The sequence below is a fragment of the Abramis brama genome (genome assembly GCF_963993115.1).
Source record: "Abramis brama genome assembly, chromosome: 17".
Classification (NCBI taxonomy): Eukaryota; Metazoa; Chordata; class Actinopteri; order Cypriniformes; family Leuciscidae; genus Abramis; species Abramis brama.
The window spans coordinates 2,884,127-2,903,525 of NC_139979.1; the positions used below are offsets into that span (position 1 = coordinate 2,884,127).

At 37.0% G+C, this 19,399-nt stretch overlaps 2 protein-coding genes across 2 annotated transcripts; both read left to right on the forward strand.

The window, feature by feature from the left end:
* Positions 1-179: 179 nt before the first annotated feature.
* Positions 180-7,132, forward strand: LOC311067237 (uncharacterized protein). The gene is made up of 6 exons (XM_084088966.1): positions 180-407; positions 506-562; positions 1,092-1,415; positions 1,594-1,821; positions 4,895-4,964; positions 6,530-7,132. Exons 2-6 carry the CDS (start codon positions 514-516, stop codon positions 6,555-6,557), a joined length of 699 nt encoding a protein of 232 aa, XP_083945092.1. The 5' UTR covers positions 180-407; positions 506-513; the 3' UTR covers positions 6,558-7,132.
* Positions 7,133-7,249: 117 nt separating this feature from the next.
* On the forward strand, positions 7,250-15,418 carry LOC311067238 (uncharacterized protein). Its single transcript, XM_084088967.1, has 6 exons — positions 7,250-7,385; positions 7,467-7,526; positions 10,068-10,409; positions 12,108-12,344; positions 12,958-13,057; positions 14,962-15,418. The coding sequence occupies exons 1-6, from the start codon at positions 7,379-7,381 to the stop codon at positions 15,029-15,031; spliced, it is 816 nt and encodes a 271-aa protein (XP_083945093.1). The 5' UTR covers positions 7,250-7,378; the 3' UTR covers positions 15,032-15,418.
* Positions 15,419-19,399: the final 3,981 nt, after the last annotated feature.

Consider the following 19,399-nt stretch of genomic DNA (forward strand, 5'->3'; position numbering starts at 1 on the left):
AAATGTAATAATAACTAAATTAATGAATTAATTCTCTGATTCATATTTGTACAAATTTATATGTTACGTTTTTCTACTTATTAATTATTACAAAGAATTTTTTCATTATTACAATATATGTTCTAGCATATTCATCATAAAAATCAACTTTCGATAGAACAAACGTTTAATAGGATTTCACAAAAAAAAAAAAATAAAAAAAAATAACTTAAGTTCGGTTGACGCATAGACTGTAAAAACAGTTGACGTTAGCCTATATTGTTTGGGCGTGGCCCCGTTCATTATTGATCAGGAGGGTAAAGATAACGATTTTCCTGAAAACTCATTTCGTTCATTGTAATAACCGCAATACGATCTCACTACAACAGAAAGACAGTAAACACGGAGTTTAAGCTTCGAAAGTCAAGGTAAGATTGTTTTTTTAGACCTGCTCAACCAGTCAGTCTCACCTGAATGAAAGAAAACAGAAAGGCAGAAATAATTTCAGTCTCTAATGATTTGTCAGGTGTCATCATGGGATCTTGGATGTTGGTTTGGATTCTGTGTACCACCGTTATTCTGAGTGAGTGTGTCTGGTGTTATTGAATGAAATAGTTAATTATTACACTTTAAAACCTATTTGGGCATGTAATAATACTTCAACGGCAAGTCTAATCTCTGTGTTTCTTTAATACTTTTTTCTCGGCAGCAAAGAACAGTATTATCCACAAATATTCCTCGAATTAATTGTTAAAGTAAAACATGGAAATTACATCAATACAGAAAATATATAAAAATAAACACTGTAAATAAAAATGCTATTTTAATATTAGAATGCATTTTCAAAAATTACTTGTATTACATTCAATTATTTTTTTTTCACCAATTATTGAGTCATTTGGAGTGACAAAATCAATTTCTAAATCATTTTCATGCTTGTAAGTTTGGAAGAGTGAAAGTTTTACATCCTAAAACTATTGCTTTACAATTATTACACATGCATTTCTCAAAAAAAAAAGTGGTGAAACTAAAAGGCATTGGGACTAGTCAGTTTGCAAACCCTATTATATGTAATATTATAACATATTAATTGTTTTCGAATAAATCCCCAGTGCCTGTGTGTCTTCATGGATCAATATCAGTACATTTTAAGACTGGACAACCTCTCTATGTTGCGCTTGGTCAAACTCTTGTTTTGGAAGCCGAATTCAAGAAAAATCCAGACGACGTGATAGACATGGTGACGTGGGACCTAGAGAGAGGCAAGGACAATTTCAGACTCTCAGGTGGTCATGGAAGCAGAATATCTTTGGAGAAAAACGATGCACTTCTGCGGATCACTGATGTTGCAGAAGGAGACTTTGGGATCTACAAGGTCACCGTTACAGACAGTAATGGATATCAGGAGCATGACTCTGTAGAAGTGCGAAAGATAGGTAAATATGACCGTAGTTTCCATTTTATGACTGACCTGTGCACCAGCTGTTTTGAATATTTTTATTCATGCACAGCTATTTAAGTTCAAAGGCATGTCGTGCAGAACACACACACCCACACACACACAAAAACCAGTTGAACAAGTTTTTTTTTAAATACTTCTTTCTCTCCTTTCAGAGGAACCTCCAAAGGCGTGGGTTGCACGTGTGTTGGAGTGTGTGGTGGATAAACATGACAAGGCGCAGTGGGACAGTCCTCAGTTCTCATGGCTGGTTGATGGCGTTCAACTAACCAATCAAACCGGCAGTAGACTCAATATCTCAGAGGTTCAGGGAGTTAACTACACCTGCGTCATCAAGAGCAGCCTCGGTGTAACGCTCACGACGCATTACGAAGCACCAAAAGGTATTTTCCAATGTCAAGAATGTATGGCTAGGGTTGGGTATCGTTTGAATTTTAATTCGTTTGAATTAATCGATTCTTATCAATTCCTATTTTCAGTTCCAAGAAGGAAAAAAAAAAAAAAACTTGGATATCATTCACATTTATTCTAAGCCTTATTGCAAAACATTTCATTGTAGCTGAATACCATAAAATAATACACAGGCTAAAGAACACTTGCACAAGGAACTTTTGCCTGTGGTTTAGAAATACCATAGCAAAAATAACTAGCCTAACTAATATACATTTCAAGCATTATTAAAGACAAGTAAACACTCAAATAAAGCAAAATAAAAAATTAGCAATCGCACAAATAAATACAACAGAACAAAGATATGATTGAAATAAAAAAGTATCTTAAGATTTGTAGGTATTTGGGTACATAAACTGTAATCAAATATTAAATAACACTGCACTTTAAAAAATAAAATATGCATTATAAATACATTAACTAGTGCTGTCAAACGATTAAAATATTTAATCGTGATTAATCGCATTAATGTCATAGTTAACTCGCGATTAATCGCAATTAATCACACATTTTTATATATTCTAAATGTCTCTTGATTTCTTTTTGCACCGGTCAATACAGAACAAAATATTCTGTAGCCTATTTTGTCTTCAATACTGCCGACGTTGTCTTTGCTGCTATATATTTATGTTTAACATGAAGTATAGGCCTTCCACAACTCTCTCCCCATATGTCGAATATATCACCAATGAGGCTTATCATATGTCACCTAGCAGCCAGTGTGTCGCTGGCCTAAAGACCTTTTCCTCTTCGGTCCCCCTACAGATTGGAAGCGGAATTGTCCATTACCGTTATCGTAAATAATTTAGCCTACTGTCGCACGCACGCTCGCTGTTTATCCAGCACCGGCTTTGGAATGATCGATGTCCACAGACAAGGTAGAGTATGTTGCATGATTTTATGAAAGTATGATGTATTGCGACATCAGAAACGAAGAAAAACAAAATAATGACTATTATAACGCTTGCCGTAAACCAAGTCAAATTTGTAGTTTCTTATGTCTCATTCGAACTACAGATCCGTTACCCGATCTGGCAGACTTGCATAGTGCGGTTATAGTGGATAAGGGGGCCGCAAAGCGAATGCAGAAGTGCCTTTCACCCTGTAACGACTTGATGAACCACTGAAACGATTTTGGAAACATTTTAAGGTAAAAAATAATCTTTAGTGTTGCTTTAAGACATAACCGACTGTGTTTACGAGGACATTTTGGCATATTTTTGTGTGTATATATCCGTTTAAATACAAAAAGACACAGAAGAGAACTCAGGGCGTGGCTCTTCTAAATGTCCCAGAAACTCTGTGGGTAGTTAACGTGATGTCCGTCATGTCTCCAAATCACCCGTAATTTAGGACTGAGTGATTTGACAGTATCTAGATTTAGTTTTGATGCATCAAATCTGATCTTTTGATTTACACAATTGAATGATAAAGAAAAAATGGTAACACTATACAAAAATACAACTGTTAATAAAAATACAACTGTTAAAGGGATATTTCACCGCTGGAAAGATGAATGTGTATTTAAATTGGGTCATTTATGTAGTAGAAATGTGAAATCGTTTTAGAAGTTGGTGCCTTCTAGACTGAGAACAGCCAGAAAATGTATTTTTGGCTCATGTGGATGAAAGACAACAACTCCCAGAATGCACTTGCTTCGTTGCCCTACGAGGCCACGCCCAAGCCACGCCTACCGGTTACAGAGGGCAGTATCGGAAGAAATGATACAACTAGGCTACTAGTCGACTCGAAACTGAAAAGACGCTGTTTTATCGTGAGATCCCCCTATGGGCGGGTTGAACACATGCGGGACGAGCTCCTCCTACTGGCTGGAGTCTCTCGCCTCTGGACAAAAGAGCCTCTGAAGCTAAACGACGATTTTTATGTCATCTGAGGTTTTCCAAACACACAATACAGAAATCTCTCGTCTCAGGGGGACATGAGGGAGGGAAGCACGGTCATTCCAAAATACTACCGGGTTTCTACTGATACAAAGCTGAATGCTAATTGGTGAAGTGTCCCTTTAATAAAAATACAACTCATTGTTGGCTCAGGTCCAATAAATAATGTTAACAGATACAACTTATTTTATTTTTATTGAGTCTTGAAATTAACTAAGATTAATAAATGAGGTAACACTTTACAATAAGGTTCAAATGTGTTAACTGATGTTAACAAATGAGACCTTATTTTAAAGTGTCACCAAAAATGCTTTCAAGGTATTTTTCATTATTAGGTTGTTAAATTGTAATACTGAAAACAAGGGAATGCAGGCAGAGACGAGGATCTGTGTGCAAAAAGTAGTTTAATGAAACCAAAACCAAAACAGGGAAACACTGAGAACACGAACATTCCAGAAACATTCAACGACTGACCAAGCAAGACGGGAAACACAAGAGCTATATAATACACACAGGAAATAAAGACTACAAGTGACTACAGACATGGCAACCAGGACAGGAAACAGGAAGTCTAACAAAAGTCAGGCCAGGGAACATAAAGTAACGTAGCTAATTTAGTTATAACAAAGCAAACTTTATTTCAAAGTGTTACCAAAGATTTTACATATAAGTTTTTTTTTTTTTTTCAAGGGCTGTTATTCATCAAAACCTTTGTGAAATTTGTGCATAACATAATTCATATTAATAAGACAAGCCTTTATTTCATTACATCATAACCCTGCTTGTCTGTGCAAACAGTCCTCGCCACTTTTTGACACCAGTCCATAGAACTGAACTGTCAAACAAGAAAACTAGATCGGCTAAAAACTTGTCTTTGCCAAATTCAGGGTCTCTTTCTCAAACCCTCAGATTTTTAAACCTTGCTCAGTGCAGTGACCTTGAAATCATTGCTGTGTTTTTGGGCCCATAATATCTGCTTTTGGCTGTATATCGATTCATTTCTTGAGGTGTACATTTTTGGAATAAAGAGTCTTCAAGTCGATTGCACTCTTCATATGGTTTCTAAAGTAATGTCAGCCAGCTTGTGTTGTGTTTGACTCTTCAGAATCTCAGTGCTGTTGTAGGGGACTGATTGCACTTGGAGTGGTAATAACAGCAGCACTCTGTGTGGCCGGGTAAGTCCTCTTATCTCTTCTGCTATATATATATATATATATAAAATAGACTGTATATGTCTGTTTTAGGGCTGGGCTATATATAGGGTACATCGAGGCTAAAGGCTCCTTTGATTTTATTTTCCTCTGAACCACTAGATGGCACAAAAACTTTCCTAAACATCCGCTTTTCAAGATGCACATGGAAATTTGACTGATCCTTGATCGGGCGGCAGCAAAGTTGATTCTGAGCAAATTTTATCTAATATTTAATGTTTTTATATATATATATATAGTAGATTTTAAGTAGCATATGAGAATCGATCAAATTATTGACATATTTTGAGACAACGATTTTGTTAATGATTTTCAGTTTTGTTCAAGGTAATTAAAGTAACAGTTTTTCAATAACGGAAGAATATGTATTTGTGTTAAAAGGTTAAATGTTAAAACATTATAATTAACAGTGGCTGACTTTTCCTTTTGTTGACATGACATTATTAGATTCAGAGGGTAAATATCATATATTAAATTGGGTGTCCACCTTAGAGATAATCGCCATATTTATAATGAAACCGTCATATTTAAAAATATGATATTAATCATATCATGTAATAAAATATAATTTATTGTTACTACTGTAAATCTATATTAAATTATTATGGGATCTCCTTCAATACTTTAGAATCTTCACTTTTTAAAATAATTTTGCTTCTGTATTTTGAAAATATATTTTTATATTAACGTATTTTAATGGCAGTATATTTATTGAAAATTTTATTTAAAATAGTATGATTGTTTTGAACAAGTATTAACTTAGACATTATTAAAAATGCATTATTTTAGCTGAGGTATTTGTATGAGTACTGTGTGTCTTTTGCCCCGCGCTGGTTCTGCCCTGTGTTTCTGTGGGGTAAAAAGCCCACCTTGCCACCTCATACATTTATACGATTTTTAAACAAACAAACAAACAAACCACTTTTACACTTTTATGATTAATTTTCACACAAAATCTGTTGCTCCATCAATGTTTACTACAAACATATATTTTTTTTCCTGCAATCATACACTATCATACACATTTTTCTTAAGGTGTGCCTTCAGCCCCGTTGTACCATATATATATATATATATATATATATATATATATATATACAGTAGATATATATACACACATATACATACATACATATATATATATATATATAAATATACACATATATATAAATATACACACATATATAAATATACACATATATATATATATATACACACACATATATATATATATATATATATATATACATATATATATATATATATATATATATATATATATATTGACATCTCAATTCTTATATTTGTTTTATATTTATCATTTACATGCAAATATGTAAAGTTGAATATATATATATATATATATATATATATATATATATATATATTCAACTTTACATATTTGCATGTAAATGATAAATATAAAACAAATATAAGAATTGAGATGTCAAATTATTGTATGATATCTTTAGCCCAGCCCTAGCCTGTTTACTTTATTTTTCACATTCTGTTCACTTTTTTTATTCCAGGTTATTTGTCATGAAGAAACGCAGATAAAAGCACTACCAGCCGGCCAGGGAATGAGCAGTCAATCATACACTCAAAGACAGCTTTTTATTTGATTTATTTGCATGTTTAAGCATTTAAAGAGTTCTATTGTGATTATTTTGATTTAATTTATTTTACCTATGTTGATGTACATGCTTTCCCCCTCGTTTTTCAAAACATTGTGAGCATTTAATGCATATAAATGCATGTTTTTTTTGTTGTTGTTTTAATTTATTGTTCATTCTGAATATATGCAACTCTCAAACAGTTCTCAGCTTCCAGGTTTAAATGTTCTCAGGGAAAATCGTGTTTTCTTACTGTTTAAATGGGAAAAAATGTTGACTTTATTCCATGCAATTTTTCAGTTCGGTCAAATTGTACATTTGTTTCACTTATTTATGACTCACGTTTATTGTGAGGAATTATACTGTTCACTTGGCAAGTAAGATTCTTAAAGTGCCTGTGAGATTTTGTTTACAAGAAAAAATGGATATCATTCCTCTTCATTTGTGATCTACCTCGTTTGTTCTTATTGTGCTGTTTGACAATAAGAAGTTTGTGCAGTGAATAAAGTGTGTGAAGTGATCTTGAGAGTGTATCGTGTTTGAGCGTATGGAAGATCTGCTTGCTGAAACAGAGAATAGTGGCTTTACTCCACAGGAAAGGGAAAAAGGAAACGACTCGCTCTGCAAACACGGTGACGCCTAAAGACCCTTGACTCGCTGAACTCCACACGAGTTCACACACCAGTCCCGTCCTCGCACTGACGACATGTCCACAGTTCTGCTCTAGGATTTAATGGCACAGAAGTTCGTCTGTCTCAGGAAGTTATGAGAGGTGAGTTATGAAAAACATAAAGTTTCAGACTCCGCCTGTAATGTCGACTTCTGCCTGTTCCTGATCCTCTTCTCCACACAGGAGACATGAAGCCTCGACTGCAGACGCTCACCCGGACCGTCCTGCTTCTGCAAGTCTGCTGTGAGTTATGATTATCTGTGATGTCTTTATGTGTTTATATAGAGTTTATATGGAACACTTGAATTTGATTGGCCAATTACAGCATTCTTGATGTTACTTTTATTTCTTTTTTTGTCATTTTATGTTTATTTTGATCATTCATTGAAGTACAATCATATAGTATATTTCAGTTTACATATAGTGCTCAATGCAATCACAAAGTGTCTTTACAAATACAGATATGTACAAATACCTAATGTGTTTTAAATATAAATTGTACTCCAAATTTTTTGTTTCAAAGTATAATTTTTTCTTTCTCTTTTACAAAAAAAAAGAAAAAGGGAGAAAAAAAGAAATGTAAAAAAAAAAAAAAAGGGTAACTATATACATCCTTAACAACCTCAAATGACTTATTATAATCTCAAATGGCCTATGAGAATTATTATTACATAAACATACAAACATATATTATTAACATATACATTATATACAGTATTAATCTTCATCTATTTAAGTATAGCAGCTAAATCTGACCTTCTTTCTGATACATATTCAACCCATTTCTTCCATTTTTTCCAATTAACTTTCTTCAAATTAACAACAAAAGTGATCTTTTCCATCATATAAATCTCTATGGTCACATCTATCCAGTCATCTATTGTCGTTCTCTCTTGTTTTACCCATCTGCGCGTGATTGCCTTCTTACTGGCTGCCAAAAGAACGGCCATCGGGTATTTATTATCTGCTGCTATAGTGCTATTATATCTGGCCATACACCAAAATACAGTAATTTGCATTCTGGAGGTATGTCTCTTCTAAAAATATGTTAAAGAGCATCCTGTATTTCTTTCCAATATTCTTGAATATGTAGACATTCCCAAAATATATGGTAATGGTTTCAGTTTCGCCAACATTTTGGTGTGTTATTACTGTATTTGGCCGTTTGTATTGGTGTTATAAAATATCTAATAATGTTTTTCCAACAGTCCTCCTTCCAATTTAATGACCTAGTTGATTTCCACTGAAATTTCCATACAGTTGACCACTCTTCATCAGTAAAAATTATTCCACTTTGTCATCCATCCAGTGTTTTCTGATATTTATTAAACTCTTGTATATCTGAGAAACTATCTTATATCTAATACTTGATGTGTACGCCTTCTTAAGCAAGTCTATCAGTGGATTCAAATTATCTTTGAATTTTCCTTTCTTTTTTTATCATAATAACTTCAAACCTGAAGGTATCTGTAAAAATCTTGATTTTCTAGTAAAACCTTTTCCTTTAATACTTGAAAGCTTAAGATTTCACCTTTATCAATGATTGTGCAAAAGATTTTTACTTTTATTTCAAATTAATGCTGTTCTTTAGAACTTTCTAATCCACTAAGAATCCAAACACACACACACACACACACACACACACGGGGGACGTAATGACTCCAATATTCAGATCGATAATTTTCATTTCATTTCAATTCCTTTTTATCATTTACATTGCTTGGCATAAACAAACACCATAAATACATTATATTAATATTTAATTATTATGTATATAAAAAAATTAACGTTTATTGAATGTTGGTGTATTTTTAAATTTAAATTACTTTTTATTTCTATTTCAAATAAATGCTGTTATTTTCTAACTTTCTATTTATCAAGAAAATCCAGAAAAATGCATCACGTTTTCCACAAGCTGCACAGCTTTATTCAAAATTGATAACAATGAGAAATGTTTATTTTTTATATTATGGGAGACGTAACGCCTCCAATATTTAGGTCATTATTGTTTTTGTTTTTAAATAAATAATCAACATTTTCCCTTTTTTAACATTTACAATTCAGTAAACAGTCTACAGTTATTATTGAACTATGTTATTTCAATAACTATTATATAAAAAAATATTATTGAACTATGTTATTTCAATAACTATTATATAAAAAAATATTATTGAACTATGTTATTTCAATAACTATTATATAAAAAAATATTATTGAACTATGTTATTTCAATAACTATTATATAAAAAAATATTATTGAACTATGTTATTTCAATAACTATTATATAAAAAAATATTATTGAACAGTGGTGTCTTATGTGTAATTTTCTATTTCAAATAAATGCTGTTCTTTTGAATTTTTTATTCATCAAAAAATCCTGGATTTTTTTTATCAGTTTCCACAAAAATATGAAGCAGCAGCACAACTGTATTTAACATTGATGATGATAATAATAAATGTTTCTCACACAACACATGACCAATTTTCAGATTAGTAGTCAACCATTGTTTTGAAAAAATAAATAAAATAAAAACTTTTTTTACATTTGCATTTTCTGGCAACCATAATGGTCTACATTATTTTAATAATTATATAAAAAAGTAACTTTTATTGTATAAAAAAAAATATATATATATATATACACATTTTATGTTGCTGTTTTATAATGTAAATAACTCGCAGCCATGTGTTTGTGAATTACCAGTTAAATGCTTTTGCGTCAAGCTCATGTAATCATAATTTCGGGATATAAGTATGTTTTATAATATATGCTGTAACCGCAGGGCTCTGGAGTGGCCAGTGTTTCTCCGTCCACTTCTCAAACCAGCAGACTGTGTATGTAGTCGAAGGCCAGGACTTGATCCTACAGCCACAGATCGAGCTTCTGGAGGGTGAACGCGTTACTAAAGTGACATGGGAACGCAGCGCAAAGGCTTCTGGGAAGAGTTCAACAGTGGCTGAGTTTCCTCACGGAGTTCCCTCTGATGAGAGAGTGACTGTGGAGCAACAGGGATCCACACTGAAGATCAGCCGTTATCGAGCGTCGGACAGTGGCGTTTATACGGTCACAGTAACAGACCAATCAGGACAGAGACGTTCTGCTGAGCGAAGCGTTCAGGAGTATCGTAAGATCAGCTAAAGCTTCCCATTCATTCACATGAGCTCTGATGATACTCCTCAAACGCTGTTGTTCTGTATATAACTCCACCAGAACCACTAAAAATACACTATTTACACTATATACAGTATACATATGTATATACAGTGCTGCTTGAAAGTTTGTGAACCCCTTGCAGAATCTGTGAAAATGTTAATAATTGTTACAAAATAAGAGGGATCATACAAAATGCATGTTTTTTTTAAATGTAAAATATGTTTACATATATTCCACAAGACAAAAAAAAATATAGCTGAATTTATAAAAAAAATACTCAATTGAAAAGTTTATGAAGCCTTGATTCTTAATCCAGGTCCCGAAACTTCTTCAGTTTTCCAGCATCATTTGCATATGTGACCCTGGACCACAAAACCAGTCATATGGGTACATTTTTTTAAATTGAGATTTATACATTATCTGAAAGTTGAAAAATCGAAACATTGAGAAAATCTCCTTTAAAGTTGTCCATTTATGTTCGTGATTGTGCTGCATTAACTCACAAAAATAAATGTTTTATATATTTATGGTAGGAAATTTACAAAATATCTTCATGGAACATGATCTTTACTTAATATCCTAATGATTTTTAGCATAAAAGAAAAATCGATAATTTTGACCCATTCAATGTATTATTGACTATTGCCACAGATATACCCGTGCGACTCGTGACTGGTGACGTGATCCAGGGTCACATATTTGAACTCTTTCCAGCAGTGACTGTATGATTTTTGATATCCATCTTTTCACACTGAGGGACTCAAACACAACTATTACAAAAGGTTAAAACATCCACTGATGCTCCAGAAGGAAACATGATGCACTGCGGGGTGAACACTTTATGAATTTGACGATCAAAGTAAATTGTACTTTGATCTTGAAAGAGAACAACTATCGCCAAACTAAAGAACAGCCGTGGATCATCCAGGTAACGACACGCAGTATTGAGACTCAAGGGTTCATAAACTTTTCAACAGGGTATTTTTTTATGAAAATAAAATAAAATTAAAAAAATGTTTGTCTTGTGGACTAATAGTCACTGTATGAAGTGACCAAACCAAAAATGACCAAAACTTATTCAGAAACCAGATATAATTTTTGATATATTTTTACTAGTGTGAGCAGGACACTATAGTTCATTTATGTAAGTGAGGAGAGCAAAATAAGTAAACTGTGACATATTATACCCAAATAATATTATACCCAAATATTATACCCAAAATATTACCCAAATATTCTTCATACAGTGACTACCAGTAAAATTTATTTATAAAAATCTGGGACCAAAAATGATTCAGACACTTTGACCTGAGCATGTTTTGCTGAAGTGATTTTTCTTTCATTGCTAATGCGACCTTTAAAATATGTTTGCATATAGTCACTATATGTAAACATCTTTTACGTAAAATATCTTATTCAGGACAGCACTAAATAAAAAAATAACATGCATTTTGTATGATCCCTCTTATTTTGTTCAAATTGACATTTGATTCATAGATTCTGCAAGGGGTTCACAAGCTTTTAAGCAGCACTTTATATCACAAATTGTGATATTCTATAAAGTGGTAAAAATGCTCTCCACAACAGGACTTTCTTCATTGTGTCCTTGTACTTTTCTCCAGTAATTTAGTCGGTTTCATGTGTGTGTGTGTGTGTGTGTGTGTGTCAGTGGCAGTGAATCACGTGTCAGTGATGGTGAATGTGTCTCACGCCGTTCTTCACTGTATGGAGGCCTGGGGAACTGAGCCCTCCTTCACGTGGCTGTATGAGAAAGTGCAGGTGACGGGGGCCGTGGGCCGCGTTTCGGCAGATGGAGCGTCTCTGTTCGTCTCCGGGACCCTCTGCGGACACTTCACCTGCATCGTGAGCAACAAACTGGGACACAGTTCGGCCACATACACCGCAGGTACTCAGGGTCACATGATAGGGAAATGCTATTATGTTTCCAGCATGTAGTCAAACCAAAAATTATTCAGAAACCAGATATCATTTTTACTAGTGTGTGCAGGACACTATAGTTAATTTATGTAAATGAGGATAGCAAAATAAAAGTAAATTGTGACATATTATACCCAAAAATTCTTCAAAATATACCCAGTAAAATATACACAAATTTAGGACTGAAAATTATTCAGACTCTTTGACCTGAGCATGTTTTGCTGAAGTGTGTTTTCTTTAATTGCTAATGCTCTTTTTACACACAGACTGAACAAAATGAAGCATTGCTTGGTGATTGGTTGAGCTAAACTGGTATTATCTAATTGTGTAGTTAAATTTAACAGCTGACAGATATTCAACATAATTCATGTGTGAGACAGTCTAACAGAAGGACGGACAAAACCTGTGAAATATCAACTGATCTGAGAACTGAGTTCTTGTCATGTTGCCATTTTCTAAACTATAGCGAATAAACTGATAATGTGAGAAATGTTGAAGGTTTCTGAGTAAATTTTGGTTTGACTGTATCATCTGTAAGGTTGACCGTCTGATGAGTGTGTGTGTGTGTGTGTGTGTTTCAGAGCCGTGTGAAAGCAAAAACAAGTGCAAGAGCGCTGTCGTTGTGTTTCTGCTGCTGTTGCTGGCGCTCGGAGTCGCATCTGTGGCCTTTCTAATGTGGAGGTGCGTTTAAACAAGTCACTGTGTTGTTTTAGTTACTATTTAAGTTTTTATTAAACATCACGGTCACAGTAACACACTTACAACGACATCTGTGAGGCTTAAAAGCAGAAATATGAAGCTTGAGTTTGATAAAGCTTTGGTGAAACACTATTGCTAGAATCTAGGATCAGCGATCTCCCCTAAAAGTGATCGGACAGACCGAACCGAAAGTCATAGAGACTTGAAACATTGAGGGCTGGTAGTACTCACACCGTCTACAACTCTACCAAGTCTCAGCCCAATCGGCCTGATGGTGGCGCTACAGCGGTCAAAAGTTCATCTCAAGTGTCTTATATCACTGGTATCCTTGGCTCAAGACGAACAAAAATGCACGTCTTGGGTTTGATCGTCACCCTGGCCAAATTTACAGGTATTTTGGATTTTTTGCAAAACCTACATTTGCACACTAGTCCTAGGTTTCTCGCCGGATCGGAACCAGACAAGATTCTCTGGCGTCAGTAATTATTGAAAAAGTTGAAATTCGCCAAAATGTTTGAAGTGGGCATTGCCACTTTCACTAACACGGCTATCTCTCCTGAAGGAATGAGATCGTTTCACTGAACTCAGTACATCTATGTACGGGCTCGGTCTGTGGTCGCGTGCAAAAGGATGTGGCGACTGACCACTTGGTGGCGCTATAAAATAAAATAAAAAACATGAAAACGGCTATAGCTACGCAACGGTCAGTCTGATTGACTTGAAAACTGGCATGCGGTGTCTTTGTCCAAGGTGCTGCGATTGTCTACGAGGACATTAGCGTATCTCGAAAAACATGGCCACCGTCGGGCTATAAAGTTTGAGCGGCTGTCAGACAAGGTTAACGGAGGCCCATCGGAACGAAACTCGCTGGGCCTGTTGGACGTAATTCTAAAGAAATCGGCCATCGGGGGCGCCTTCGCGTTTTTCACATGCGTAAAGGATTGCATATAACACAATTTTTCGCACACGGCCACGACACTGCATGGTAGAACTCCTCATTCTGAGCAACTTTGCCTCTAGGATCGCCGCCGTCAATTGAATCGTTCGTTAAAGCTAAAAAGGGGTTAAAAATTATCCCCCAATTTTTTTGGAGCAAGTACATAACCAGCCAGTGTTCAAAACTCTCTGCTTGCCTTAGCTCGATTCAGAACGGTAAGCTTGTAATAATGTTTTTAATTCCAGCGGTACTGGTGGATTTCCGAGCATGTCTTTGCGTCATTACGTCACATCTGTCCACATAAAGAAGAGTCTCGGCTAGTAAGCTAATGAGTGTGAGGATGCTGGAGGTGGAGATTTATAGCCTTTTCTCACAACACTTGATATAATTAGACTTATCAATTTGATGGCGGATCCAGAAAGGTTAAAACGACAATCACCAGTGACAACTGGAGATTCACCGGTTGTAAAATGCAAAAGACTTCGGACTTCGGAGTGGTTAGAGAAAAAAAAAGAGATTGCAACCAGCCCATGCGAAAACAAGGATAAATATCAGAAGGGCATTAAATGTAGTCGCGCAATGCTGATGTTGTTAACATTAACACTTTGAGAACAATAGTTTGCACGGTTTGACGTGATATGATATGCGACCGTTAGATTTAATCGGCACGATTTACTGCAATGCTTTTTTCCCTTAGTTGGTCAGAACAAAAGTGGATGTTACTTACTTTTCCGGTGAAAATTCTTCCGTTGGTCATACTTCATACTTACTTTTGGCCGTAAACAGTCTTTTCCATCTATGATCGAGGTGGTTACATGCTTGCTAAATAAAACATAACACCTTTTAACGCACGTTTAAGGCCTTAAAGCACTTGAACCTCATTATCAATTAGAGTTTCTTGACTTTTCTAGTCAGTTTTCTCACAAATGTCCCATTTTCTCCAACGCAGGAGATACCAGCATCGACTCAACCGAAGGGAGAGACTGAGAGAGCCAGAGTTGTATGAAGAGGATCTGTGAGACTCATATAAACACTGACCAAAGCTGATGGACTGACAGTCACTTGAAGCTTTCAGAAAACCTTCTTATACTTTATTGATCCATGCTATTAGATATTTATTGCCAAACATGTTTATATAACCAATTTAGACTAGCATCACCAGGAGGTTTCGTTAATAAGCTCTTTTCTGAAATACTTTATATATATTCTTGAAATATTATACTTGAAATACGAATATATATCATTTAAATCAAATAGATTTTTATACACTTTATATTTTTAAGCCTAAATGCATAGCTAAACATCCACACTTTTTATACAAAGTCCATCTTAATATGAAATAGTGTATAATATGGTAAATGTGATAAATAGTTATCATGATGAAAGACATTCCGGTAAAATAATTTAAAAAAAACACATTTTGGGTTAGAATTGTTTTTATATATATATATATATATATTTTTTTTTTTTTTGTCATTTGAATGAAAAATTGTATATATACACATGATTTAATTGGTAAGTAGCCATGTAAAAAACTGTTTACACAATTTTCAGTTCCCAATTTTGTCTCATATGTTTATTTCTGAGCTGGATATCAGATATTTCAGATGTGATTGGTCACATTTTCCTAAAAATGACGATCAAAACTCGGAAAAACTCCCATTTTCTCAATCAGACAATCTTAAACCGTCAGTTTTAACCACAATAATCTGCATTTTGGACTATAATTTATAAGTCAAAAGTGGACACCGAAGACTAGACGACTTTAACCTTGATATTTCATTACAGATGACAAGTGGGTGAGTTCTTCTGGACAGTAATCAGTATAAACTACATCAGCATGACATTTGCATAATGAGCTCTTTTGTATTCTATAATTATAAAAGTTTACCAATGGGAAAGACGTGTAAAGAATGGTGATTTAAGTATCATCGGTTTCTCTCATTCCTGCACTTAAAGGAATAGTTCACCCAAAAATGATCCCATAATGTACTCACCCTCAAGCCATTCTAGGTGTATATGAAGGTCAAGGTGAAGGTCAAGGTGTCTTTATTAGTCTTTATTACCCAAGGGTAAGTTTGTTGTGCAGACTGGAGATTCAGCGATCCATACTTAAGACAATCCAAAGAACATCAAAACAAACAATAAACATAGAACAATATCCAAAGCATAAAAAACTTATAAGAAAAAGATTATGACAATGTGCCTCTACACACCACCCCCGAATTACCAAACCAAGATACAAGGGAGAATGACAAGACCAATTCAATAAAAGTCTGATAGAAAAGGGTCATCATAGATGTATCAATGTGAAATCTGATGTCCCTTTATACATACAGACTCACAGTTCTTTTCAAAAGTCAATTTAGAGTCTATGACTGTCCCAAGGATGATCATAGTGAAGCACAATTTCTGAAATCTATAATCATGTTTTATGTTTTAGTTATGTTTAACTCCAAATACGATGACCGGACTTCATTGTAACCGTGTCTTCAGCAAATTTCACTATCGTCTTATTTGCATACCTGCTTTGGCACATGTTAGTGTATAAAATATAAAATCAGGCTGAGAGAGAACACCGCCCTGGGGTGAGCCGGTGGATGTACATAGTAAATCTGATAAAATGCCATTTACTTTCACCCTCTGGGATCTGTTTGCCAAAAAATCCAATATACAACCCACCAAATGTTTTGCTCAGCTCAAAATGCTCTATTAATCTCGAGGCTAAAATTCTTCTTTCAGCCGAACACAATCAGAGTTATTATTAAAAAATATCCTGGCTCTTCCCAGCTTTATGATGGGAGAGAATGGTTTTGATTTTGAAGCCCAAAAAACTGCATCCATCCATCATTAAAGTGATCCATACGACTCCAGGGGTTAATAAAGGCCTTCTGAAGTGAAGCGATGCGTTTTTGTAAGAAAAATATCCATATTTATAACTTAATTAACTATAATCACTGGCTTCCGGTAACGGCTGTATGTGAGTCAAGTTCCGGCGGAAGAGTGACCTCTGACCCGACGCATGACCAGTGACCTCTGACCCGACGCATGACGAGTGACCTCTGACCCCACGCATGACCAGTGACCTCTGACCCGACGCATGACCAGTGACCTCTGACCCAACACATGACGAGTGACCTCTGACGCCACGCATGACCAGTGACCCGACGTATGACGAGTGACCTCTGACCCAACGCATGACTAGTGACCTCTGATCCGACACATGACGAGTGACCTCTGACCCCACGCATGACCAGTGACCTCTGACCCCACGCATGACCAGTGACCTCTGACCCGACGCATGACCAGTGACCTCTGACCCGACGCATGACCAGTGACCTCTGACCCGACGCATGACCAGTGACCTCTGACCCGACGCATGACCAGTGACCTCTGACCCGACACATGACGAGTGACCTCTGACGCCACGCATGACCAGTGACCCGACGTATGACGAGTGACCTCTGACCCAACGCATGACTAGTGACCTCTGATCCGACACATGACGAGTGACCTCTGACCCCACGCATGACCAGTGACCTCTGACCCCACGCATGACCAGTGACCTCTGACCCGACGCATGACCAGTGACCTCTGACCCGACGCATGACCAGTGACCTCTGACCCAACACATGACGAGTGACCTCTGACCCCACGCATGACCAGTGACCTCTGACCCGACGCATGACCAGTGACCTCTGACCCGACGCATGACCAGTGACCTCTGACCCGACACATGACGAGTGACCTCTGACGCCACGCATGACCAGTGACCCGACGTATGACGAGTGACCTCTGACCCAACGCATGACTAGTGACCTCTGATCCGACACATGACGAGTGACCTCTGACCCCACGCATGACCAGTGACCTCTGACCCGACGCATGACCAGTGACCTCTGACCCGACGCATGACCAGTGACCTCTGACCCGACGCATGACCAGTGACCTCTGACCCGACGCATGACCAGTGACCTCTGACCCGACACATGACGAGTGACCTCTGACGCCACGCATGACCAGTGACCCGACGTATGACGAGTGACCTCTGACCCAACGCATGACTAGTGACCTCTGATCCGACACATGACGAGTGACCTCTGACCCCACGCATGACCAGTGACCTCTGACCCCACGCATGACCAGTGACCTCTGACCCGACGCATGACCAGTGACCTCTGACCCGACGCATGACCAGTGACCTCTGACCCGACGCATGACCAGTGACCTCTGACCCGACGCATGACCAGTGACCCGACGCATGACCAGTGACCTCTGACCCCGACACATGACGAGTGACCTCTGACCCAACGCATGACCAGTGACCTCTGACCCGACACATGACGAGTGACCTCTGACGCCACGCATGACCAGTGACCTCTGACCCGACACATGACGAGTGACCTCTGACGCCACGCATGACCAGTGACCTCTGACCCAACGCATGACCAGTGACCTCTGATCCGACACGACGAGTGACCTCTGACCCCACGCATGACCAGTGACCTCTGATCGACACGACGAGTGACCTCTGACCCCACGCATGACCAGTGACCTCTGACCCAACGCATGACCAGTGACTTCTAATCCGACACATGACGAGTGACCTCTGACCCCACGCATGACCAGTGACCTCTGATCCGACACATGACGAGTGACCTCTGACCCCACGCATGACCAGTGACCTCTGACCCGATGCATGACCAGTGACCTCTGACCCGACGCATGACCAGTGACCTCTGACCCGACACATGACGAGTGACCTCTGACCCCACGCATGACCAGTGACCTCTGACCCGACTCATGACCAGTGACCCGACACATGACCAGTGACCTCTGACCCCACACATGACCAGTGACCTCTGACCCGACACATTACCAGTGACCTCTGACCCGACGCATGAACAGTGCCCTCTGACCCGACGTAGGATGTAGCGTAAGCTTAGGTGAGAGAAGACTCTCTCGTGAACGTGCGTACGGTCGTTGCTGGAAGCCAGTGATTATAGTTTATAAAGTTTAAAATATGGATATTGTTCATACAAAAACCCTTCAAAATCTCTATTGCACTATTCAATGCCATTATAAAGCTGGGAAGAGCCAGGATATGTTTGTAATAAAACTTAGATTGTGTTCGGCTGAAAGTATAAAGTCTACACCTATGTAGACCTATGATGACTTGAGGGCGAGTAAATCATGGGATCATTTTAAATGTTTGGGTGAATAATTCCTTTAATTTCCGCTTGTATTACATATCTTGTTCGTGTTCCGTATCGTTAGTCTAAATTTGCTTCTGTTAATGTACAATGGAAAGCTGTACTAGCATATTCACAGGTCTTTTCTACCGCTCAATAGCTTATTGCTAACATGAAGAGCGTAACATGTCAAAC